The sequence below is a fragment of the Pelobates fuscus genome, chromosome 3 (assembly GCF_036172605.1).
Source record: "Pelobates fuscus isolate aPelFus1 chromosome 3, aPelFus1.pri, whole genome shotgun sequence".
Classification (NCBI taxonomy): Eukaryota; Metazoa; Chordata; class Amphibia; order Anura; family Pelobatidae; genus Pelobates; species Pelobates fuscus.
In genome coordinates this window covers 229507513-229534539 of record NC_086319.1, presented here as the reverse complement: position 1 = coordinate 229534539, position 27027 = coordinate 229507513, and the positions used below count along the sequence as shown (strand labels likewise).

The 27027-nt window shown below is 39.3% G+C and overlaps 1 protein-coding gene across 5 annotated transcripts in view; it reads left to right on the top strand.

Annotated features, from left to right (window-relative positions):
• The window catches only part of PCLO (piccolo presynaptic cytomatrix protein), a 378876-nt gene that overhangs the window by 221121 nt on the left and 130728 nt on the right, over nucleotides 1-27027 (top strand). For all 5 annotated transcript variants that reach the window (XM_063448187.1, XM_063448188.1, XM_063448185.1 and 2 more), the window contains exon 4: nucleotides 6382-6954. In XM_063448187.1, the coding sequence (XP_063304257.1) occupies nucleotides 6382-6954 (573 nt within the window). The remainder of the gene's footprint in view (nucleotides 1-6381; nucleotides 6955-27027) is intronic.

Genomic DNA, 27027 nt, shown 5'->3' with positions numbered 1-27027 from the left:
TGAGCTGCCGAGGGCCATGAGGGTGGTCGTGCAGGGCCATCGGGGACCGGGATAACCCCCACCGGTCCATAGGGGGGGGTGACAAGGCCAGTGAAACAATCCGCCCGGGATCCACACCAGACTCTCAGCGGTCGAGCGGGACGGCGGCCGCCCACCCCGCTCCCCGCTTCAGCAGGCCGCAGGCCCCGGGCACACGATCTCCCCGCTGGGGTGCTCATCTGTCGGATCTGAGGTCTTCAGAGTAGGAAGTTTGTCGTCGTGAGACAGCTGGCAGATTTTCCAGTGAATTTAGGCAGGTTTTCCGTTTAATTTTTGTTCGTTAGGTGGGAAACAGGCAGGAGCTCATCCAACTTGCGACCGACCAGCATGGCGGACCGGCCCCGCCCCCCATAAAATATAATTTAGTATTTATAAGTTATAACTAAGTCAGTGTGCAACCAAACATACTCTTTCAAATCATCTCCATGGGTATTCCAAACTAGTGTATATATGTTAGGGTTTAGAAGAAATAGTCCGTTCTCAATACCAGTTTTCCAATGAGGTTTTTTTCACAATCACTCTGTAATAGGATTATTTGCTATAAAGGTATACATTTTACAATTCTAATACGTATAACCATAGATACATGCATAGGTGTACATAAACTTTGTCTTATATATATACCAATATCTATCTATCTATATATCTATCTATCTATCTATCTACATATATATAAAAGATGCCAAAATACCAGAGTTTTGCAGTAGAGTTTTCCTTGACAGCTAAATAAAAAAAAGGTATTGTTGCAAAGTGCAATACTCTGGTATTTTGGCATCTTGTGTACTGGACTAATGTGGCTAACCCAATCTACAATACATATATATATATATATATGTGTGTGTAAAGGCGGGGCCTGGAGTTTAGGGAGGGGCTAATGCAGATATAAGAACTCCTCTATCCTCTCCAGACTCTGCCTCTGTATCGCACAGTTTGTGTGGGTTCGAGTTCTTGTGAAGCGTCCTACCTACCTCCCAGCTCCAGCTGCTTATTGATCCAGCCTTCACTTCCTACTGTCAGCTGGCAGTAGCAGGAGTCCCGGCAAGGCTTGTCCAGTCGCGTCATTAATCACCGGCACTTGAATACCGTTTTTTCCCATGTTTTTGGGCTGTTGTTATTCAAACTTACCTCGGCAAGGCAAGTACTTCACTGCTCATGTCCTGAGTCCCTGTACCAGGTCCTGCTTGAGGCAGGCTATATATTACTAAAAGTATTGGCATTCTGTGCCAATTTCCGCAACTCTTTCTGTGGGGAAATATAGCATTTTTAAATAAGCAAAACTTCAGCTTCACTCACATTGGCTTGTTTACTGTAATCATGCAATATCATGCGGTATATACTAACTCAGTATGACGCTTTTTAAGTTAAATGCTCCCATTGCTCTCCACTGTCCAGTAAATGTCCGCTTGTGTCCCTGGGTTGCTCATTAGGTACTTGGGAAGCCACAGGCCACTGTTGCATGGATGTTATGGTCAGACTATGTAAGAGTGGCATGAAGGTTTACTAATATCTGGAGTAGCAGCATTCATGGACCCAGAATCCCTGCTTACTTAACATGATTCAAAAATAAGTAATACAGCTGCTCGTTACAACAGCTACACGGTTCCTATTACAAGCCTGCACTGGCTCAGTTGACAACATTTAAGTTCAGCTATTTAAAGAGCTTCTGGTATTGATAATTAGGAGGGTTATATATGTATTTAGTTATGAGTCTGACTCTCTGCATGTTTATTGTTGGTTTTCCACCATCCTCCTCCCCCCCCCTTCCTGCTATGCTATACAAACTCCCCGGTTACTTGGTTACTTAAAACTATACAAGGTCACTCTAATGGCCGTATAGCAAATCACTTTTATTTTAGTTATAATCAAACTTGCTTCAGATAATCTCCCTTCTTCAATTCTTTAGGTACTGCATATATGACTTGAATATACAGAATGTTTTCCCTAGCACTGATGGTTTTATGCTACCTCTACTTGTATATTATTTACAGTCATATATAAGTTTTAAGTATCACTGTAGCAACACGAGATGGTTGTTGTAAAATGTCTTAAATGACACTGTGGTCTTTACAACAATTAAGTTGTTGGTGATTCTGAGCCTAACTAGTTTTTATTTGAAGGCATGTATTTTGACTTGTCACATGGTAAATACGCTTAAACTGATATAGTTGTTACAGAACTTACTTTAGACCACTGAAGTTGTCTGGGTATAAGTCATGTTATCTGTTGTCACTACACAGACTCACATATAATGTCTCACAGAATGTCTTGTTATATTATTGTAGACTCTTGAGGTTGTCGCGCTAACGTTGGTCACATATCGTCTACTACTATATGATAGGTGGGTAGTTGTATAGTCATTATCTTTTTTGTAGCTTGTTGAGCCTAGGAATTAAGACTTTCACATTCTTTCATTCTACAATTTCTCATATGTATTAGGTCATGTGCTGAGAAATCTGAAGCCTCCAGATTGGTTCTGTCTAATTGCCCAGTTATACCCGTTACTCCTTGAGATATTGTTGTGTTACGGTTTCATTTGCTGACTCAGACATGATTATCCCTTCCACACACCTTTAGGTGCACTTCTAACTACTGAACCTTTCAAACCTTTCAAACCTGAATTCAAATTTAGGTCATACAGGTACGTTCGCCCATTAGCTTATATGGGAGCTGCCTGTTTCAATCAGTCCTTTAGACTTAGAATTATAATTTTTGGTTTAAGGGTTTCTGACGGTTTCCACAATGGCATTTTGGCCTTACCTACTGGTTTTGTGTAATATAAAACTTGCAGTCAGCTATCAATGACCCAATTTCAGTAGACACACTTTTACAACACAAACTGCATCAAGGGTTTATTTTAGACCCTGTTCCCTCACCTCCCTTTTCTAATTGGTGGACAAATACAGTAGGGGTTAAATTCTTTAATCCCATCTGAAGAATACTCTCTACATTATGCCACGGTAGACAATGCCGTTCAAGCGATAATGTAAGCCGGTGTTGGGGCCTGGTTGAATAAGACCAACATTATTAATGCATTGAAATTACTCTCAAATCACCTTCTCTGTGGCATCTCCATGGTTGGTTCAAAAAGTAGCCAAAAAATATATAATTTTTTTGTTGATACTTATGCCAATGCCTTATGCTGATTACTGTTTAACCCATGTAGATGTCCATCAGTACTTCACTAATTAGACAATTTTCTCACCATTGAGTGTAATGCTAATCTGCCACATAGTCTATAGGACACCATACAGCTGTTTGAGTGTTTAGGTGTCCTAGTTTCTCTTTCCAAAACAGAAGGTCCCAACACTATAGTCAGTTTCTTTGTATTCAACTCAACTCAGTAGCTATGGAATCCAGCCTGCCTTTGGATAATAATTGAACGCATCCTAGCAGGTATTGATGGTTACTTACAACTAGGTTCCTGTTGTAGTTAGGAATTATAGTCATTGCTCGGATCGTTGAATTTTGCCATGAGAATCATCCATCAGGGCAGGTAATTGATTTCAAGGCTTCTCTGTTTATTACCATGTCTTCCCTCCAAAGAGAGTAGGGTTTTTCTTGACTTCCAGGCCACATCAGATTTGCGGATGTGGCAGAATTCCTATCTCAACTGGAATGGAAAATCTTTATTCTTACCTCCTATTTCCGACAGTTCCCCAATGCTCTGGTCGGATACAGCAACTTCCACTAACTTTGCAGCAATTTGTGGTGACCAATGGCGGTGGGGCTGTTGGCCTCCCGAAACATAAGCATTGCAAGCCTTTTTAATCTTCAGCATTGTTAGAACTCTATCCTATTGTGCCTGGGGACATTTCTTGTCTGGCCAAACTGTACAGTGTTTTCTGATAATCAGGCGGCATGTCATATAATTAATAAAGGCCATTCCCTTTCTCTCATTATCATGATATTTGCTAGACATTTAACTTGGTTAGCGGCAACTGGTCAATTCTTTCTCTTGTGTACACATGTTCCTGGTATTCATAACATGGCAGCTGACCATTTATCTCACTTTCATTTTCTGATATTCCTCCAACTATACCCCAATGCCTCACCAATAGCAACTCCAGACGCTCAATTTCAAGACCTTATCATGGATTAGGCCAATTCCTGGCACGGCAGAGTACTGTCACATTGCACTCTATCTGACAACACAAGACATAGTCATACAAAGGGCTTTCAACATTTTCGTTAGATTTACTAAGGAATTTTCTGTGGTAGACATTTTCTCCATGGAATCTTTTGGGGCCTTCACTTCCCTTAGCCACCTTAAATTAAAACTATCTTATAACACAATTACACCTTCTCTCATAGGGTTACAACATCACATCCTTTCACTATATCTAAACAAACAAACTTTCTTATCCTCGACATTCTATGTTGTAATAATGTTGATGTTTGTTAATTGAATAAATTATTTTGGCATGCATCCTTTTTGCCCACTTTATTTACAGGCCTACACCACAACCAAATGTTGGATATCTCCACATGTATGGTAATGTATCAATAACAAGATTCGGCTTTTGTTGTCCCAAGCACAAATATAAAGGCAGAGCCTGAAGTTGTGGGAAGAACTCCTCTATCCTCTCCAGACTCTGCCTCTGTATTGCACAGTTTGTGTCCCTCCCACCACTCCCCCTTTTATTTATTTATTTTTTAATTTATTTTATTTTATTTATTTTAATTACCTGCTTAGATGGGCCCACTTTATTTACAGGCCTACCGATATGTCGGTTTTAGGCACACCACAACCAAATGTTGCATATCTCCACATATATGGTAATATATCAATAACAAGATATGGCTTTTGTTGTCCCGAGCACAAATATATATATATACAGACACACACTGTATATAAAAATACTGCACTGCAATTTGCTTGGAGTTGCTATCACCTTTGTTAGAATCCAGGGATAACGTATTGACCAGTTTTCTATAAAATCATGTTTTATTGGGATTTTAGAACAACTAAATAAATCCACATTTGATACACAAGGTTAATCGATAAAAGTGCCAATTTCTATTGAAATCTGCACTTTTTGTAAAATGAAAAAAAAAAAAAGGTGAATTTCAGCATGCTAAAGTCATTAGGTGTTTGGAGTATCCCTTTAACATCAGATCAGGGTCAGACTTTTTTTAAACTTTTTCTTTTTTTTTTTACCAGAGCAAGGTCAAAAATCCTAAGTATTAATTATTTTAATTAAACTTGCTAATCAAGCTGCCATTTAAAATAAGTTGCACACAAAGGAGAACTGTTACTGATAACAGATATTCTCTTTAAAGAGATCTATGTAAAGATGTTGCTAGAGTAGTAGGAGACTATTAGCTATGTGGTTGGTATTTAATTGAAAATGTTATTATAATTTTACATATTCAGTTATTAATAAATTAAATTGTGCTTGCCCAGTGGAGATAAAGCTTTTATTGAACTAGTAAATTAAATTCTCAGAACAACCTGAATTATATATATATATATGCTCACATTGATTTTTCAATGAATATTATATTTACTTTCTCTGAAAAAAGGCATCCATAATGAAAAAAAAGAATCAAAATAGGCATACATGAAATAAGGAGAAAAATTGAATAAGGAGAAAAATTATGTAAGTATTTTACCATCCTACTATATATATATATATATATATATATATATATATATATATATATATATATATATATATATATATATATATATATATATATATATAGTAGGATGGTAAAATATATATAGTAGGATGGTAAAATACTTACATAATCAATATATATATATATATATATATATATATAGTAGGATGGTAAAATACTGACATAATCAATTTTTCTCCTTATTTCATGTATGCCTATTTTGATTCTTTTTTTTCATTATGGATGCCCTTTTTCAGAGAAAGTAAATATAATATTCATTGAAAAATCAATGTGAGCATGAATATCAGATGTTCACAAATGGAAAATTAGCAATGGTTCCACAAAATAGAAAATTGTAAGTTAATGTGCAACTATACGATCTTCAAAGTTTGGATTATATGACCTGTCGTTATTCACAAATGTGGCTTGGGAATTACTAAGCATTTGTATTGTCAAACTGTACTACATACAAAAAAAATCAACTAATTATGTATAAATTGTATTTTACCATATGAAATATGCTGTAACTGGTAATAGAAAAAGAAGTATTAATACAAGAAATCAAAGCAAAACACAAAATAGCTGTACTCTGTGTTTTCACAAATTTGTTTGTTATTGCTTTGGCTTTATTGCAATAAAATATGTTTTATTTATTGAAATGTGTATAAAAAAGCTAGTTAAGAGAATTAATATTTATATGTCTCCTACTCTCTCGTGCAGGTTGTAGAATGGCTTTGTTTGAACTGTCAGACTCAAAGAGCAATGGCAGGTCAACTTGGGGATATAAGCAAGATGCCACCTCCATTAGGATTGCAATCTAAGTCTTCACCAAAGCATCCTATTCCTTTAGAACAACAAACTCAAGCATATAAAGTTACAACCTCACCTCACAAAGCAAACAAAATATCAAATGATCAAGCATTAAAGAAAGATGCTCTAAAAATATCAGATGGAAAAGTTGATGTGTCAAAAGAAAATATTTACCAAGAAAAATTCAAACAAGACTCACTCCCAGCAAGCTTACTTGCAGAAGTAAAGAAAACAGTGTTCCCACAAGATGAAGAAGTGTCCTCTATAAAAGAGTCTAAACATGATTTTCTAAGTGATATGTTTGAATCAAAAGAAAGGAAAACAGAGATTATACCATCTGAAGAAAAGATCTGGCCAAAACAGGATTTGACAATTGACCTTACAGCAACTGTGCTTAAGGAAGTAAATGAACGAACATATGGAGAAAAAAAGAAAGCTGAGACAAGTCATCCTGTTGAGAATGAAGCAGCAAAAGAAAAGACTGTACGTACTAAATGCATTCTGAAATTTCACACACACACACACACACACATACTAAATGTATTCTGAAATGTCACTCAAACACACACACACGTACTAAATGCATTCTAAAACTTCACACACACATATGTACTAAATTCTGAAATTTCACACACACATACCAAATGCCTTCTGAAATTTCACACACACACACAAATACGTACTAAATACATTCTGAAATTTCATACAAACAGACACACAGACACACATACGTACTAAATGCATTCTAAAACTTCACACACACAAACACTTACTAAATTAATTCTGAAATTTCACACACGCACAGTCTAATGTTAGAAAATGTTTGTAAAATATATTCCCTTGATGCACAGGTAATTCATAATACTGGGTGAGTTTCATGGGAATTGCCGTTTATAATCATCTAAGCAGCTGGTTGGGATACATATTTTTCATGAGACCCAGCCAGATGTAATATTGCCTGGGTATCATGGGAATTGTAGTTAATATACACTTGTACTGTTGCTATTTGCAAATGTTTTTAAAGTCATATTATCATGATCCACTTAGAATGTACAGCTATTTAATATTATGGTTCATACACAAAAAAAAAAAAAACACACAAATATGCAAAGATGATTCAGAGCTCCTTATAATGTGAAAAAACATCCCTTTTTAAAATTACATGTTCTAGTTGGAATATCATAATAATTGTCCAAAGGGCAAGGCAAGCAAATGTATATTAATAACAAATATATTATAACAGTTAATATCTAATTTATATAGTTGCTAGCCATGTGACAATCTTTTTTTTTTTTTGTATTCTACTGGTGTTATTTGCAATGTCTGCTAAATAATATATATTTTGCAAGATGAAGGGGCATGCCCTGATTTTGCTCAAGGGCAGAAAATGCTGTCAGCTTTCCCCTGGCTTTCATATCCACTTATAAATGTTTCCATCGTCATGCATTTATGCAACAATCCATGTGTTTTTCTGACATGTGTCTTCAAAGTTCAAACTTAAACTAATATAGGCAGCTGTTTTGTATTTAAAAAATGTTTATGTGACAGTTTTCTATGGTTTAAACCTTGATCATGTAGTTTAAAGTCTTGCATTAATTGACTGACAGTTTGGATACAAAAAAACAGAGGCTCATATTATGCTTACCTCTTTTATTCTCGCAATAGCAAAAAAGAGATAAACAGTACAATACATCCAAACCATAGTATAAAAGCAGAGAATGCCCAAGTACAGTTGGTGACATCACTGCCTCCCACCAATCATCTCTCAGTACAGGCTCTGAATAACAATCTCAGCAATCCAATCCCTTCTTTTCTTTGTTGCTTCAATATTTCTAATTTGTGTATTTAGGTATTTCTTTTTAATTATTATCATTATTTAACAATTTTGTTCTGATTATTTTTATTGTTTCACTGTTGTTTTTTTTTACTTCAGATGACTATTGCTTTTTAGTCAGTATTTTTTAAATTTATTCATTTAGTGTTTGCCTCAATATTTCTCTATAGAATATCTTATGTTTTTAATTTAAATATTAACCATATGTAACTGTGGTGTTCTGGTTACCGTAATTTGATTGTTTTACACTTTTTGTACTGTGTCTGATATTGGTGTTGGCCATGGTCGTTGTGGCCAGTTTTGGAATGACAGTTAACCTCAGACACTATATTGTTTTAACTGTTTTCTCTCATGTAATTTCAGACTTTATTGTCCTGTAGGTTTTGTTGTATGGAGTGGTTTGCGAAGAGTTTTTCATTGGTGATCAGAACTCTACTGTCGGCGCTTAGCAGTGTATATTTCACATGTCAATCTCTCTCTGCATGCCACCATGCATATTCCAATGTAAAAGATTCAAAGTGGGTTTGCACTCAATCACAACATAGGTAAAGGTATCTGGGTCACCTCCAAAGACCCCAAATTAAATTACAAAAAATACTAAATGATACCGCACTCAAGCTTTAAGAAAAAATGCTCAAAATACAGTTTATTAATACAACATAGTCTTTTTGGATAGATTCCTAACCTATCCTATAAATAAGCAGAATGGCAAAATTAGATACACATATAGACACCACAGCTCAATAACTTGTCCACCAGAGCTAAAGTACAAAACACAACATATAGTGCTAAGTGCCAAATCACCATAATTCCTATAAACCTATACACATAATCTAAAGTGAAAACAATACATATAAAATGTCCATCATCCTGTGCACTGAGTTAAGTACTCTAATAAAAATTGTGAGGGCACAATTTTGTTCTATTTTTTGCCTATTTTCTATATTTTTTTCTATTTTTTGTATTGTTTTGTATGGATTTTTTCTACTTTTTTGGATCAGCTGAAATATATGCAGGATTGGGACAGGTCACAGGACTAAGAGATTATATCCCATGAATTTTGTTCTATAGATATTTCATCTCTCTGTGCCCTCACATTTTTGGATGGGTTTTGATCTGTGGAGTCAGATAAAACCAGAGGTTCCACACAGTTTATGAAAGAAAGCCCTAAATAAATTAAACCATCTATCAATGGTAGTCTCCAGAATATTTAAGAAGGATAGGCATGATTCTATCACAAAGAACATGGAAAAATCATGTAAAAGAACCCAAAATAACTCAGTGAAGCTCTGCATTTTTTCTCACCACTTCCCACCCACCCATGTAAGAGGGAAGTACAGGCTCAAAATCCAGTATTCTGAAAAGGCAGAGATAGAATCTTATCTTGATTCTGATATGAATTCTGATTTTTCTGAAAACAATACTAAGGATTTTATTAGTAAAAAAAAAAAAAGAAAAGGAGAGAGAGTCCATAAATATTACTGATGAAAGAAAATATATATATTCTTTGATCCTGAGGATCTGAGGCATCCACAGTTGGTGAAATAATATCTGTTGAGCCATGGCACAAAATACCCTGAACATAGAGTGAAAAACCTTCTGACAATGCCAAAGCCTAATAAGTGTGTGCCATGTTGCAAGTGGACTAAAAATAATTTAGGACCTATACAAACATGACTGGAATAACTAGACATGCTTAAAATAGCCTTAATATTATTAGGACCATTTTTTAGACCTTCTAAAACAAAAATATCTTCTTTGTATCTCTGCCTGTAGATTCATTGATTCTCATAGACTAGATTAAAGTTATCTATAAGCTCAGAAGCGTAAATACATAATTATCAATTGAGAAATGCAAGCCATATTGTTTTAAATTCGAGCCAGTGATCATCAAAATGGCACTGAACGAACAAGGCAAAAATGCAAATGGTGTTTTACGTGGAGACAGCTAAGTTTGGTTGTGAGCATGTTAATGCTCTTAGATAAGGTAGAATAATCAATGAAAAATAAATCACTAAAACATTATTGGGTATGGTAGATGTAAAGGATACGAGGGTATCTATACCTTGAGTACATTTCACAGTTTATAAAAATAACCACAAGAGCAGAGTATTTTTGTGTATATTTGAACAAAAGATCAAAAATGTACGAGACATTTTTTGGACTTCTTTGCCAATTGGCAGGACTTATTTTATGACTTATAGAGCCCTATAGTCATATGTTGTTATTGACATAATATTATTGTCTTTTTGTTTATTTGAAGAGTTTTATATAGTTTTTAATTTTGAGTTGTGGAGCAATAAAGTTTTATCTTCAAAGGGATATCATCTTATCTGTGGAGCTTTTATTTATGCTCAGCCAGAACAACCATAAGGTCATCTGGAAATAGGAAGGGGACATCCTTAAGAAAAGTCCCACAGCGCTATCCATGAGAGCCATATGTTGTGATTTGGCTCTGGGCTTGTGAGTACCTGACTCCAACTCCTGTTTTTATATTATTTGTACAGACAATATTACACTATATTGCTTTGTGTATTTTACAGATACATCCAGAAGTGTGATCCACCTACTACTGTATTGTATGTATTATATGTTTGCATTCCATTGAGTGGTGTAAGGGGTTTCCACTCAGGTGGTCTGTGGCATTTAGTGCTACCACACTTATTCCCACTTGCTACTGTATATACTTTTGTACTGTTTACTATAATAGAATAAGATGGCAACAGGTTTACATGGGAAGCACTATGTGCAGATATTTCCACAAGTGACAAATAGTCAGAAAAGAAAAACAAACTACACATCATCACTGGAACACTTGGCAAGATCTTTTTCATGCTAAGTTTTGTATAAGACAATACCATTCAAGGAGGTTAAAATTTGAAGCCTTCAGTAACTAAGTCAATAAACATTGGTAGCTTTAATTAGACTGCAATATATATGTGCACGAGGCATATTTGCCAGGCTTGTCCAAATATATTAGTATTTTATACAGACCACTATAGGTTGCTAGATACAGCTTTCTTCCTTAAAATTTTTAACATATGGGTCCCACTTTGAATGTATTTAATGCCACAAGACTTCCAAAATACTTTGTATGGTGACTGCATCTTGAAGTACTTGCAGTAGATGCTCCATAGATCTGAATTAAGTGATTGCACCATTTCTGATCATTTGCTTGAATTTCCAGACCTCTGAAATATATGTATAAATCTATCTGGAATGTTAATTTTGTTTTAGAATTGCTTGATAGTGATGCCACGAACTGTTCGCTGGCGAATAGTTCCTGTCGAACATCGCTTGTTCACGTTCGCCACGGATGGCGAACACATGCGCTGTTCGGTCCGCCCCTATTCATCATCATTGAGTAAACTTTGACCCTGTACCTCACAGTCAGCAGACACCTTCCAGTCAATCAGCAGCAGACCCTCCCTCCAAGACCCTCCAACCTCCTGGACAGCATCCATTTTACATTCATTGTGAAGCTGCATTCTTAGTGAGAGGAGGGACAGTGTAGCTGCTGCTGATTTGATAGGGAAATTGATAGCTAGGCTAGTGTATTCAGTGTCCACTACAGTCCTGAAGGACTCATCTGATCTCTGCTGTAAGGACAGCACCCCAAAAAGCCCTTTTTAGGGCTAGAACATCAGTCTGCTTTTGTTTTTTTGTGTGTAATGTAATTGCAGTTGCAGTTGCCTGCCTTCCAGCCTGTGTGTCAGGCGCACAGCTGTGCCCACTTGCCCAGTGCCACCACTCACTCACTGGTGTCACAATAGCTTGCATTTAAAGAAAAAAAACTTTTTTGACTGTAATTTAATAGCAGTCAGTTTCCTTCACTAGTGTGCATTTCAGGGCCTGCCCAGTGCCACCACTCACTCACTGGTGTCACAATAGCTTGCATTTAAAAAAACAAAACTTTTTTGACTGTAATATAATAGCAGTCAGTTTCCTTCACACGTGTGCGTTTCAGGGCCTGCCCAGTGCCACCACTCACTCATATCTGGTGTCACAATAGCTTGCATTTAAAAAAAAAAAAACTTTTTTGACTGTAATATAATAGCAGTCAGTTTCTTTCACGCGTGTGCATTTCAGGGCCTGCCAGGGCACAGTGTCACACCAGTGCAACTCATATCTGGTGTAACAATAGTGTACATTTTTAAAAAAAATAAAATTTTGACTGTAATAGATTGAATAGCAGTTAGTTGTCTGCCAGCGTGTGTGTCAGGCTCACAGTGTATACTGTGCCCACTTGCCCAGTGCTACCACTCATATCTGGTGTCACAATAGCTTGCATTTAACAAAAAAAACGTTTTGGACTGTAATATAATAGCAGTCAGTTTCCTTCACTAGTGTGCGTTTCAGGGCCTGCCCAGTGCCAGCACTCACTCACTGGTGTCCCAATAGCTTGCATTTAAAAAAAACTAAACTTTTTGGACTGTAATATAATAGCAGTCAGTTTCCTTCACGCTGTGCGTTTCAGGGCCTGCCAGGGCACAGTGTCACACCAGTGCAACTCATATCTGGTTTAACAGTCGTGTACATTTTAAAAAAAAATAAAATTTTGACTGTAATAGATTGAATAGCAGTTAGTTGTCTGCCAGCGTGTGTGTCAGGCTCACAGCGTATACTGTGCCCACTTGCCCAGTGCCACCACTCATATCTGGTGTCACAATAGCTTGTATTTAAAAAAACTAAACTTTTTGGACTGTAATATAATAGCAGTCAGTTTCCTTCACGAGTGTGCATTTCAGGGCCTGCCCAGTGCTACCACTCACTCGTATCTGGTGTCCCAATAGCTTGCATTTAAAAAAAACAAAACTTTTTTGACTGTAATATAATATCAGTCAGTTTCCTTCACGAGTGTGTGTTTCAGGGCCTGCCCAGTGCCACCACTCACTCACTGGTGCCCCAATAGCTTGCATTTAAAAAAAACTGCCAGCACTGCCCTAGGGTGTCTACTTTTCAAAAATATATGGTTTGATTGGGGTAAAATACATTGGCCGGCTTCAAAAATGTCCCAAATGGACATGCATGCAGGTTGACTACATGTCAAAATTCCAAGCTGGGAAACTGATATGCGCACCTGCAAAATGTGGCCTTTTAGCCCCCAAACAACCCAACACACCTATACATGGGGGGGTATCCCTGTACTCGGGAGATCTTACTGAACACATATTGGGGTGTTGTTTGACAGTGACACATAACAGAATCTTTTAATTCATGCCTAATGTACAATGTGTGTGAAAAAAACTGAAAAAAAATTACTAACTCAATGTTTGACAAAGCCTGGTGGTAGAATTAGTGCATGGAAAGTGTTAAAATACCACCATGTGAAATACCCTAGGGTGTCTACTTGGGGTAAAAAACATTGGTCGGCTTCAAAAATGTCCCAAATAGGACATGCATGCAGGTTGACTACATGTCAAAATTCCAAGCTGGGAAACTGATATAGCACACCTGCGAAACGTGGCTTTTTAGCCCCCAAACAACACAACACACCTATACATGGGGGGTATCCCTGCACTCGGGAGATGTTGCTGAACACATATTGGGGTGTTGTTTGGCAGGGACACATAAGAGGCTCTGTTAATTCATGCCTAAAGTACAATGTGTGTGAAAAAAAAAACAGAAGAAAAAATGTACCAACTTAATGTTTGACAAAGCCTGGTGGTAGAATTAGTGCATGTAAAGTGTTAAAATACCACCATGTGAAATACCCTAGGGTGTCTAATTATCAAAAATATATGGTTTGATGGGCGTAAAATACATTGGCCGGCTTCAAAAATGTCAGAAATAGGACATGCATGCAGGTTGACTACATGTCAAAATTCCAAGATGGGAAACTGATTTGCGCACCTGCGAAATTTGGCTTTTTAGCCCCCGAACAACCCAACACACCTATACATGGGGGGTATCCCTGTACTCAGGAGATGTTGCTGAACACATATTGGGGTGTTGTTTGGCAGTGACACATAAAAGGCTCTGTTAATTCATGCCTAAAGTACAATGTGTGTGAAAAAAACAAAAAAAAATGTACTAACTCAATGTTTGACAAAGCCTGGTGGTAGAATTAGTGCATGGAAAGTGTTAAAATACCACCATGTGAAATACCCTAGGGTGTCTAATTATCAAAAATATATGGTTTGATGGGCGTAAAATACATTGGCCGGCTTAAAAAATGTCAGAAATAGGACATGCATGCAGGTTGACTACATGTCAAAATTCCAAGCTGGGAAACTGATATGTGCACCTGCCAAATGTGGCCTTTTAGCCCCCCAACAACCCGACACACCTATACATGGGGGGTATCCCTGTACGCGGGAGATGTTGCTGAACACATATTGTGGTGTTGTTTGGTAGTGACACCTAACAGAATCTGTGAATTCTTTATCTGAATTGCAATTTATGTAAGAAAAATTAAAAAAAAAAACTACCTATGCAAAGTTTGGCAAAGGTTTGTGGTAAAATGGCTGCATAGAAATTATCAAAATATTCTTAGATGAATACCCTGGGTTATCTAGTTTAAGAAAAATATATACATGTGGGGTGTTTTTTTGGAGATTTATGACATAACAGTGTTTCAAATTGATACATTTGAAAAATTTACATCTTGAAACAGCAATTTCCTACTTGTACTTATAGCCCTATAACTTGCAAATAAAAGCAAAAAAACACGTAAACATTGGGTGTTTTTAAACTCAGGACAACATTTTTAATCCATTTAGCAGTTTGTTTCATTCGATTTTGTAGATCAGTAAAAGATTTTTCAAGTAGAAGTCAAAAAACACGGTAAATTTTCACCATATTTTATTATTATTTTTAAATTAAATTATATGACATGATAAAAATAATAGTATGTAAAGAAAACCCTTTTTGTCCTGCTACAGCTAAACACAAACACCACAAAAGTGTTAAAATAGCTCTGGTCCTTAACGTACAAACATCGCAAAAACAGTCCGGTCCTGAAGGGGTTAAGAATATCAAGAACTGGGGGCGGAGCCTGATCGCCGCAGCGACTGGTCGCATCTTCCTAGAGCTCCCCACCGGGATAGCTAAAATCGGGCAAAATAATCACCCTACCTGCACCCACGGTGTTCAGGGGGACTGCCCTTGCCAACAAGACTAAGATGGGCCGGAAAATGAAAAAGCCCAGACCCGACAAGGCCAGCCCTGGGCTCACAATCGGAGATCTTTGGCGGCAGGCGCATGGCACCAACAGGCCCAAGATGGCCACGATCACAGGAGGCTGCTCCGATTTCTCGGACGAAGACTCACTGGGAGCCGAAATAGATTAACCACAGGCACCAGAGAGGCCCATACAGAGACCACTGGGCCCAGAGGCGTCCCCGTTGACCAAATCAGACCTGAAAGAGATGCTGGCCGCACTTCAAGACCACATTTCAGCGGACATAGCCACGATCCGCGGGGACCTAAGGGGCCTCACAGGCCGCATTGGAAAATTCGAACACAGCACCACAGAGCACTCTCAGCAGCTAACCACGCTCCAGCACACGGTACAAGAACTACAGCACCTAAACCAGCTGCACGAATGCCGACTTGCCGCCCAGGAGGACTCCCGGCGCCAAAATAACATAAAGGTGCGAGGGATGTCGGAGGAGATACCGGACGCTGAACTCCCACACTTTGTGAGACGCCTGATAGGGGCCTTATTACAACCCAGACAGGCTAAAGCAGTGACGGTCGAAAGCCAATTCCATATTCCCAAACCCGTCAGAGCCCAGAAAGCTGCCTCCAGGGACCTGGTGGTTCGTTTCAACAGCGGGTCAGACAAGACTGCAGTCCTCACAGCACTGAGGGGACAAACACCATATAGCTTTGAGAATATGCACCTCACAGTGTTGGCCGACCTCTCGGGGATCACCCTAGCATGGAGGAAGACACTCCGGCCATTCACGACACTTCTCCAGCAGCATAGCATCCGCTACCAGTGGAGACTCTCCTGCACACTGCTGGTGCATCAAGGAGCAACACCGCACACCGTGACCACCCTCCAAGAGGCTGCCGCAATACTACCAGCCCTGGGGCTACCCCTGGATGCACTCACTCGAGCTAATCAACCTGAACAGCCCTCTCACTCTTGGGACCCTGCAAACATCCCACCTTTTGTCCCCCGACAGAGTACCGCAGATTCCTACGCAACAGCAACCACCTGAATAGGGCAGCAACCAACCGTGTCCCACATGGCTACTAGCCTACTTTGACTTGCGTTAAACTCAGAACACTTTATTCTACCACCCCTGCGACCAGCTCTACAGTTTTGTTTTGATATTTTAGTATGACTAGCACTCGTCCCACCTGCAGAAGGACCCAAGCCCACTGATGACACCAGAGACCCAGGGTACTACTATACCACCCTCCAGTGAAGCCAAAGACAAGCGGATAGCCGGACACTACCCACATCTCGCATTGCCATTGAATGACTTACCACACCGAGGCATGGACTGACGATACCGCATACCCTCGAGCAAGGACTTGCAGTCATAACTCGGCCTACTGGTACCAAGCTGTCATAGTTACTGTTTTGTTCCGGTTTTGAATTTATTTATGTTTTGATAGCTACTAGATGCCTGCCTTCACTTAAATGTTCCTGGAAACTAGCCCAACACCTGATAGCTGTCATGTATAGACCAGGTTACTAACCCAATTCTGCAAAACTCACATCTGCTGGCACGGCTACAAATCCACAGTTCAACCTCTGGGGGTTATGCATAGCTTAAATGTACTAGCTTTTTGAAAGTAGTCCGAACCACATTACACTTTTCATGATCTCTCTTATGTTCAAATTAGTATTTAATCATATGCTACAGATCATATGCTTATATGTTTGCATTCCATTGAGTGGTGTAAGGGGTTTCCACTCAGGTGGTCTGTGGCATTTAGTGCTACCACACTTATTCCCACTTGCTACTGTATATACTTTTGTACTGTTTACTATAATAGAATAAGATGGCAACAGGTTTACATGGGAAGCACTATGTGCAGATATTTCCACAAGTGACAAATAGTCAGAAAAGAAAAACAAACTACACATCATCACTGGAACACTTGGCAAGATCTTTTTCATGCTAAGTTTTGTATAAGACAATACCATTCAAGGAGGTTAAAATTTGAAGCCTTCAGTAACTAAGTCAATAAACATTGGTAGCTTTAATTAGACTGCAATATATATGTGCACGAGGCATATTTGCCAGGCTTGTCCAAATATATTAGTATTTTATACAGACCACTATAGGTTGCTAGATACAGCTTTCTTCCTTAAAATTTTTAACATATGGGTCCCACTTTGAATGTATTTAATGCCACAAGACTTCCAAAATACTTTGTATGGTGACTGCATCTTGAAGTACTTGCAGTAGATGCTCCATAGATCTGAATTAAGTGATTGCACCATTTCTGATCATTTGCTTGAATTTCCAGACCTCTGAAATATATGTATAAATCTATCTGGAATGTTAATTTTGTTTTAGAATTGCTTGATAGTGATGCCACGAACTGTTCGCTGGCGAATAGTTCCTGTCGAACATCGCTTGTTCACGTTCGCCACGGATGGCGAACACATGCGCTGTTCGGTCCGCCCCTATTCATCATCATTGAGTAAACTTTGACCCTGTACCTCACAGTCAGCAGACACATTCCAGTCAATCAGCAGCAGACCCTCCCTCCAAGACCCTCCAACCTCCTGGACAGCATCCATTTTACATTCATTGTGAAGCTGCATTCTTAGTGAGAGGAGGGACAGTGTAGCTGCTGCTGATTTGATAGGGAAATTGATAGCTAGGCTAGTGTATTCAGTGTCCACTACAGTCCTGAAGGACTCATCTGATCTCTGCTGTAAGGACAGCACCCCAAAAAGCCCTTTTTAGGGCTAGAACATCAGTCTGCTTTTGTTTTTTTGTGTGTAATGTAATTGCAGTTGCAGTTGCCTGCCTTCCAGCCTGTGTGTCAGGCGCACAGCTGTGCCCACTTGCCCAGTGCCACCACTCACTCACTGGTGTCACAATAGCTTGCATTTAAAGAAAAAAAACTTTTTTGACTGTAATTTAATAGCAGTCAGTTTCCTTCACTAGTGTGCATTTCAGGGCCTGCCCAGTGCCACCACTCACTCACTGGTGTCACAATAGCTTGCATTTAAAAAAACAAAACTTTTTTGACTGTAATATAATAGCAGTCAGTTTCCTTCACACGTGTGCGTTTCAGGGCCTGCCCAGTGCCACCACTCACTCATATCTGGTGTCACAATAGCTTGCATTTAAAAAAAACAAAACTTTTTTGACTGTAATATAATAGCAGTCAGTTTCTTTCACGCGTGTGCATTTCAGGGCCTGCCAGGGCACAGTGTCACACCAGTGCAACTCATATCTGGTGTAACAATAGTGTACATTTTTTAAAAAAAATTAAATTTTGACTGTAATAGATTGAATAGCAGTTAGTTGTCTGCCAGCGTGTGTGTCAGGCTCACAGTGTATACTGTGCCCACTTGCCCAGTGCTACCACTCATATCTGGTGTCACAATAGCTTGCATTTAACAAAAAAAACGTTTTGGACTGTAATATAATAGCAGTCAGTTTCCTTCACTAGTGTGCGTTTCAGGGCCTGCCCAGTGCCAGCACTCACTCACTGGTGTCCCAATAGCTTGCATTTAAAAAAAACTAAACTTTTTGGACTGTAATATAATAGCAGTCAGTTTCCTTCACGCTGTGCGTTTCAGGGCCTGCCAGGGCACAGTGTCACACCAGTGCAACTCATATCTGGTTTAACAGTCGTGTACATTTTAAAAAAAAATACAATTTTGACTGTAATAGATTGAATAGCAGTTAGTTGTCTGCCAGCGTGTGTGTCAGGCTCACAGCGTATACTGTGCCCACTTGCCCAGTGCCACCACTCATATCTGGTGTCACAATAGCTTGTATTTAAAAAAACTAAACTTTTTGGACTGTAATATAATAGCAGTCAGTTTCCTTCACGAGTGTGCATTTCAGGGCCTGCCCAGTGCTACCACTCACTCGTATCTGGTGTCCCAATAGCTTGCATTTAAAAAAAACGAAACTTTTTTGACTGTAATATAATATCAGTCAGTTTCCTTCACGAGTGTGTGTTTCAGGGCCTGCCCAGTGCCACCACTCACTCACTGGTGCCCCAATAGCTTGCATTTAAAAAAAACTGCCAGCACTGCCCTAGGGTGTCTACTTTTCAAAAATATATGGTTTGATTGGGGTAAAATACATTGGCCGGCTTCAAAAATGTCCCAAATGGACATGCATGCAGGTTGACTACATGTCAAAATTCCAAGCTGGGAAACTGATATGCGCACCTGCAAAATGTGGCCTTTTAGCCCCCAAACAACCCAACACACCTATACATGGGGGGGTATCCCTGTACTCGGGAGATCTTACTGAACACATATTGGGGTGTTGTTTGACAGTGATACATAACAGAATCTTTTAATTCATGCCTAATGTACAATGTGTGTGAAAAAAACTGAAAAAAAATTACTAACTCAATGTTTGACAAAGCCTGGTGGTAGAATTAGTGCATGGAAAGTGTTAAAATACCACCATGTGAAATACCCTAGGGTGTCTACTTGGGGTAAAAAACATTGGTCGGCTTCAAAAATGTCCCAAATAGGACATGCATGCAGGTTGACTACATGTTAAAATTCCAAGCTGGGAAACTGATATAGCACACCTGCGAAACGTGGCTTTTTAGCCCCCAAACAACACAACACACCTATACATGGGGGGTATCCCTGCACTCGGGAGATGTTGCTGAACACATATTGGGGTGTTGTTTGGCAGGGACACATAAGAGGCTCTGTTAATTCATGCCTAAAGTACAATGTGTGTGAAAAAAAAAACAGAAGAAAAAATGTACCAACTTAATGTTTGACAAAGCCTGGTGGTAGAATTAGTGCATGTAAAGTGTTAAAATACCACCATGTGAAATACCCTAGGGTGTCTAATTATCAAAAATATATGGTTTGATGGGCGTAAAATACATTGGCCGGCTTCAAAAATGTCAGAAATAGGACATGCATGCAGGTTAACTACATGTCAAAATTCCAAGATGGGAAACTGATTTGCGCACCTGCGAAATTTGGCTTTTTAGCCCCCGAACAACCCAACACACCTATACATGGGGGGTATCCCTGTACTCAGGAGATGTTGCTGAACACATATTGGGGTGTTGTTTGGCAGTGACACATAAAAGGCTCTGTTAATTCATGCCTAAAGTACAATGTGTGTGAAAAAAACAAAAAAAAATGTACTAACTCAATGTTTGACAAAGCCTGGTGGTAGAATTAGTGCATGGAAAGTGTTAAAATACCACCATGTGAAATACCCTAGGGTGTCTAATTATCAAAAATATATGGTTTGATGGGCGTAAAATACATTGGCCGGCTTAAAAAATGTCAGAAATAGGACATGCATGCAGGTTGACTACATGTCAAAATTCCAAGCTGGGAAACTGATATGTGCACCTGCCAAATGTGGCCTTTTAGCCCCCCAACAACCCGACACACCTATACATGGGGGGTATCCCTGTACGCGGGAGATGTTGCTGAACACATATTGTGGTGTTGTTTGGTAGTGACACCTAACAGAATCTGTGAATTCTTTATCTGAATTGCAATTTATGTAAGAAAAATTAAAAAAAAAACTACCTATGCAAAGTTTGGCAAAGGTTTGTGGTAAAATGGCTGCATAGAAATTATCAAAATATTCTTAGATGAATACCCTGGGTTATCTAGTTTAAGAAAAATATATACATGTGGGGTGTTTTTTTGGAGATTTATGACATAACAGTGTTTCAAATTGATACATTTGAAAAATTTACATCTTGAAACAGCAATTTCCTACTTGTACTTATAGCCCTATAACTTGCAAATAAAAGCAAAAAAACACGTAAACATTGGGTGTTTTTAAACTCAGGACAACATTTTTAATCCATTTAGCAGTTTGTTTCATTCGATTTTGTAGATCAGTAAAAGATTTTTCAAGTAGAAGTCAAAAAACACGGTAAATTTTCACCATATTTTATTATTATTTTTAAATTAAATTATATGACATGATAAAAATAATAGTATGTAAAGAAAACCCTTTTTGTCCTGCTACAGCTAAACACAAACACCACAAAAGTGTTAAAATAGCTCTGGTCCTTAACGTACAAACATCACAAAAACAGTCCGGTCCTAAAGGGGTTAAGAATATCAAGAACTGGGGGCGGAGCCTGATCGCCGCAGCGACTGGTCGCATCTTCCTAGAGCTCCCCACCGGGATAGCTAAAATCGGGCAAAATAATCACCCTACCTGCACCCACGGTGTTCAGGGGGACTGCCCTTGCCAACAAGACTAAGATGGGCCGGAAAATGAAAAAGCCCAGACCCGACAAGGCCAGCCCTGGGCTCACAATCGGAGATCTTTGGCGGCAGGCGCATGGCACCAACAGGCCCAAGATGGCCACGATCACAGGAGGCTGCTCCGATTTCTCGGACGAAGACTCACTGGGAGCCGAAATAGATTAACCACAGGCACCAGAGAGGCCCATACAGAGACCACTGGGCCCAGAGGCGTCCCCGTTGACCAAATCAGACCTGAAAGAGATGCTGGCCGCACTTCAAGACCACATTTCAGCGGACATAGCCACGATCCGCGGGGACCTAAGGGGCCTCACAGGCCGCATTGGAAAATTCGAACACAGCACCACAGAGCACTCTCAGCAGCTAACCACGCTCCAGCACACGGTACAAGAACTACAGCACCTAAACCAGCTGCACGAATGCCGACTTGCCGCCCAGGAGGACTCCCGGCGCCAAAATAACATAAAGGTGCGAGGGATGTCGGAGGAGATACCGGACGCTGAACTCCCACACTTTGTGAGACGCCTGATAGGGGCCTTATTACAACCCAGACAGGCTAAAGCTGTGACGGTCGAAAGCCAATTCCATATTCCCAAACCCGTCAGAGCCCAGAAAGCTGCCTCCAGGGACCTGGTGGTTCGTTTCAACAGCGGGTCAGACAAGACTGCAGTCCTCACAGCACTGAGGGGACAAACACCATATAGCTTTGAGAATATGCACCTCACAGTGTTGGCCGACCTCTCGGGGATCACCCTAGCATGGAGGAAGACACTCCGGCCATTCACAACACTTCTCCAGCAGCATAGCATCCGCTACCAGTGGAGACTCTCCTGCACACTGCTGGTGCATCAAGGAGCAACACCGCACACCGTGACCACCCTCCAAGAGGCTGCCGCAATACTACCAGCCCTGGGGCTACCCCTGGATGCACTCACTCGAGCTAATCAACCTGAACAGCCCTCTCACTCTTGGGACCCTGCAAACATCCCACCTTTTGTCCCCCGACAGAGTACCGCAGATTCCTACGCAACAGCAACCACCTGAATAGGGCAGCAACCAACCGTGTCCCACATGGCTACTAGCCTACTTTGACTTGCGTTAAACTCAGAACACTTTATTCTACCACCCCTGCGACCAGCTCTACAGTTTTGTTTTGATATTTTAGTATGACTAGCACTCGTCCCACCTGCAGAAGGACCCAAGCCCACTGATGACACCAGAGACCCAGGGTACTACTATACCACCCTCCAGTGAAGCCAAAGACAAGCGGATAGCCGGACACTACCCACATCTCGCATTGCCATTGAATGACTTACCACACCGAGGCATGGACTGACGATACCGCATACCCTCGAGCAAGGACTTGCAGTCATAACTCGGCCTACTGGTACCAAGCTGTCATAGTTACTGTTTTGTTCCGGTTTTGAATTTATTTATGTTTTGATAGCTACTAGATGCCTGCCTTCACTTAAATGTTCCTGGAAACTAGCCCAACACCTGATAGCTGTCATGTATAGACCAGGTTACTAACCCAATTCTGCAAAACTCACATCTGCTGGCACGGCTACAAATCCACAGTTCAACCTCTGGGGGTTATGCATAGCTTAAATGTACTAGCTTTTTGAAAGTAGTCCGAACCACATTACACTTTTCATGATCTCTCTTATGTTCAAATTAGTATTTAATCATATGCTACAGAATGCTTGATTATTCCACCCTATGCGACTAAAATCTTGAGAGGCAACTATAGCTCTGCACAGTCAGTCAAGCCCAAGCATGTTGTGTAATGCCTACCAGACAGGAAACATAACATACATATTGCTTTAACCTATGTGTAGTTACCGTAAGCATAAAGGCACTCAACTCTAATTCCTAATTGTCACATGACCATTAATCTAGCAACACGCAGTGGTGGCAAATACAGATATCCTGAGAAGGGTTGCCCCAATATACCGTATAAGCCCATATATTACCGACCAGTTTACTGTATAAGGTATAAAGCCACTTAACGACCTGCCGCACTTAACATTAGGTTCAGAGGGCACGCAGGGTGCACTACATCAGAACAACACCAAGAGCGAACTTAGATATGTTCTCCTATGCTGTTTCATATAAACTACGTTTACTTATGTTACATTAATAATTATACATCAATATGTTATCCTCTTCATACTACCCCTTATAGCTACTTCTCACTATGTTGAAATAACTGTTTAGTTGAACAAACCAATTATACAAAAATGTGCGTATCCTTAAGCCATTGTTTACTCTATGTACAAACTGTGACACGCTGTTGTGGCGTATGTTGATATGTCTGTAACCCCCCGCACAACAAAAATAAAGAATAAAAAAAAAAAAAAAAGAATATCAAGAACTAGGGTTAGAAAATAATATCCTAAAGTAATTTGTTTTGGAGGAACAGATAATACCTTAACTCTTAAAACAATGCTAAATACTGAATACACAAAGAAAACATTCTAAACGATTTATTATTGTTTGCTATGAGGTAATTGTTTTAATTAATCCAAACACAAGTGAATATAGTAAAAACCAAAAAATCAAACAAACCTAATACAGAAATGTTTCCAGAAATGTCATTACAGCATATTAGCTTATTTATAAATTAACCTATACAGTCCTGTATTACTTCAGATGTATCACAAGTAAATGATCTGTGAGCCTCTGTTTTTAAGATTTTAGTTATTAGTTTGTTTATTTGCTTTTTTTAATATACAATTAAAACTTTAACTTTTTCACAATTAGTATACTATGTTATCGCATTGTTCTTCAACAGCTGTGGTTAACTTTACAGTTTAGCTTTACCATACCTTTTATATTAATTTCCTCTTTCACATATTACATGTTGGCCATATGTTTTTTGTGGGCATCTGTACTTATCATTTTATTCCTCAGAAATGGCTCATATAAATAATATAGGCTGGAATAATTCAAATGTCTAAAGATGTTACAGTGTGATTTCACTTTGCAAACTTTAACTTCAAAAACATAGGTGAAGAGGTCAAACCCAATTAATTATGTAATATAAGAGAATCCATGGAAATTTGAGGCAGGGAATGATCAGTGTAAAATCTCTTGAAAGCTTCTTAAGTCCACAGGCTGCTATTTGGACAACCCATGTCTAAATAATGCACATGATATAGAGTTGCACAAAACAGTGAACTCTTAATGGTATGTTGTGGTAATATTAATTTAGATATCTACCTTCCACTTTGTACTGTACTTGTTACCTTTCATTGTAGGTATATGTGAAAATTCTTGATTCAAACTCTAAATGCTACATTAAACAATTAACCATACAACAGGCACATACTTTAGATATGATCCCTTATTGTCATTTGACATTGAGTAATTTTACAACTAGCCTTAATTTTGTTGAAGAGAGTGATTCAGGACTTCCCATTAGCTGCTATCCCCGAGCCTATGCTATCTATCTAAGATGACAGTATCTTGTCCTTTACCTTTAGCTGTATTGTGGAGCCAATGCACTAAAGAAAACATTTGTTACAGAATGTTACAGATACTAGTACTTGTCTAAACAATGTACTGAATGGCAATCAATGATATTTTACACACTCAGTGGGAAAAAACACAGTGATCGACAAATTTCAGATGCCAGATTATCACGACAACTTGGAGTTTTGTCCTGGCTCCTGATAATGTGTCAGCCCATTTAGCGGAGACAGCCCACTGAGGGTGAATGCAGGTTGTGGCAAGCAATGCAGTTTGGCGACAAGGGAGCATGGAGGTGGTCAGCTGAGAGAGCATGGAGGTGGTGACAAGCATTCAGGTGGGCGACAAGGGAGCATGTAGGTGGTCTACTGAGGGAGCATGCAGGTGACCTGCTGAGGTTGAATGCAGGCATCCCGCTGAGGGTGAATGCAGGTAGGTGGTGAGGGATGTAGCTGTAATCTGAAGGTTCTCCTTACTCTGGAGGAGAACAACAAGAACTTGAAGATTACAGCAGCCACACTGGACCCCAGGGAAAGTACCCCAGATCTTCCAAAGGTAGTGAGGCTGGGTGGACTTAAACTGAATTAAAAAAAATAGCAATAGTTTGTGAGAGTGTAAGAAAATGTGTGTGAATGTGTTAGTATCAGTGTGTGTGTGTTAGTGAGTTAGTGTGAGTCTGTCATTGAGTGTGTGTGTCTTTAAGTGAATGTGTGTGCATGTGTCTGTCAGTGAATATGTGTGTCTGTCAGTGAGTGTGTGTGTGTGTCTGTCAGTGAATGTGTGTGTCTCTCTCAGTGAGTGTGAGTGTGTGTGTATCTGTCAGTGAGTGTGTGCATGTGTCTGAGTTTCTGTCAGGTAGTGTGTGTGTGTGTCAAATCAGGAAGTGTTTGACTGTTAGTGAGTGTGTCTGTTTGCTTGTTAGTAAGTGCATGTGTCTGTCAGTTAGTGTGCCTGTTTAGGTGACCTGCCCCCCTCTGATCGCGTCTTTTTATTTACCTTTTTTCCCAAGCTGTGCCAGTCTTACTGTGGCTGGCCCCACCTCAATGACTGATAGAATCAATCTTGATGATCTCAGCCAATCCAATGTTTTTCCATTGGGAAGAATGGTGAGACTCTCCTCACAGAGATGCATTGAATCAATCAATCTCTATAGGGAACATTCAGCACCTTGAGACATTCATGGGTAACATGCAGAGTATTGAGACGGTGAATGTAGTGATTAGGAATGAACGTTTGAGTGACTGCCACTAGAGGTGTTACTAGAGGTGTTACTAGGTAGCAATATAAACACTGCATTTTCTCTGAAATGTGTGTCTAAGTATTTACATTGAAGAGCCTGCAAAGACAGGATATAGACACCAGAATAACTACATTAAACTATAGCCGTTCTGATGACTGCAGTGTCCCTTTAAGGAATATATTTATGCTGTTGAAAATACTGGCTCTGAAACAACTTAATATATGGTGTGCTACATACAAGATATACCTCCTGGTATATCAAAGGTATATTACCCTTTTATTTTCATACAATATTACCATAACCATTAAATAGAGGTTCCAATTTGAATTTCTGGTGAGGACTGCCTGACTCTGAGCATATGCCCATCTGCCCTTGAGTGAAGTAAAGATCTTGACATTTAGGTTTAAATTATACATTTTCCACAGTATGGACTTCCATTTCTAATCCAGTTGTAGTGCACTTACCAGTGTCAAATGTGGCTTTCATTTGATTTTTAGTATTTTTATGGTTTTGATGCATATAGAGTAGCAAAACCACATATATATTTTCTAATACTCGTTAAAACAATATTTAAATAGGAAATTGTCATAACACTGCATTCTCTTCATCTACATTTCATTTTCCTCATTGTGTAAG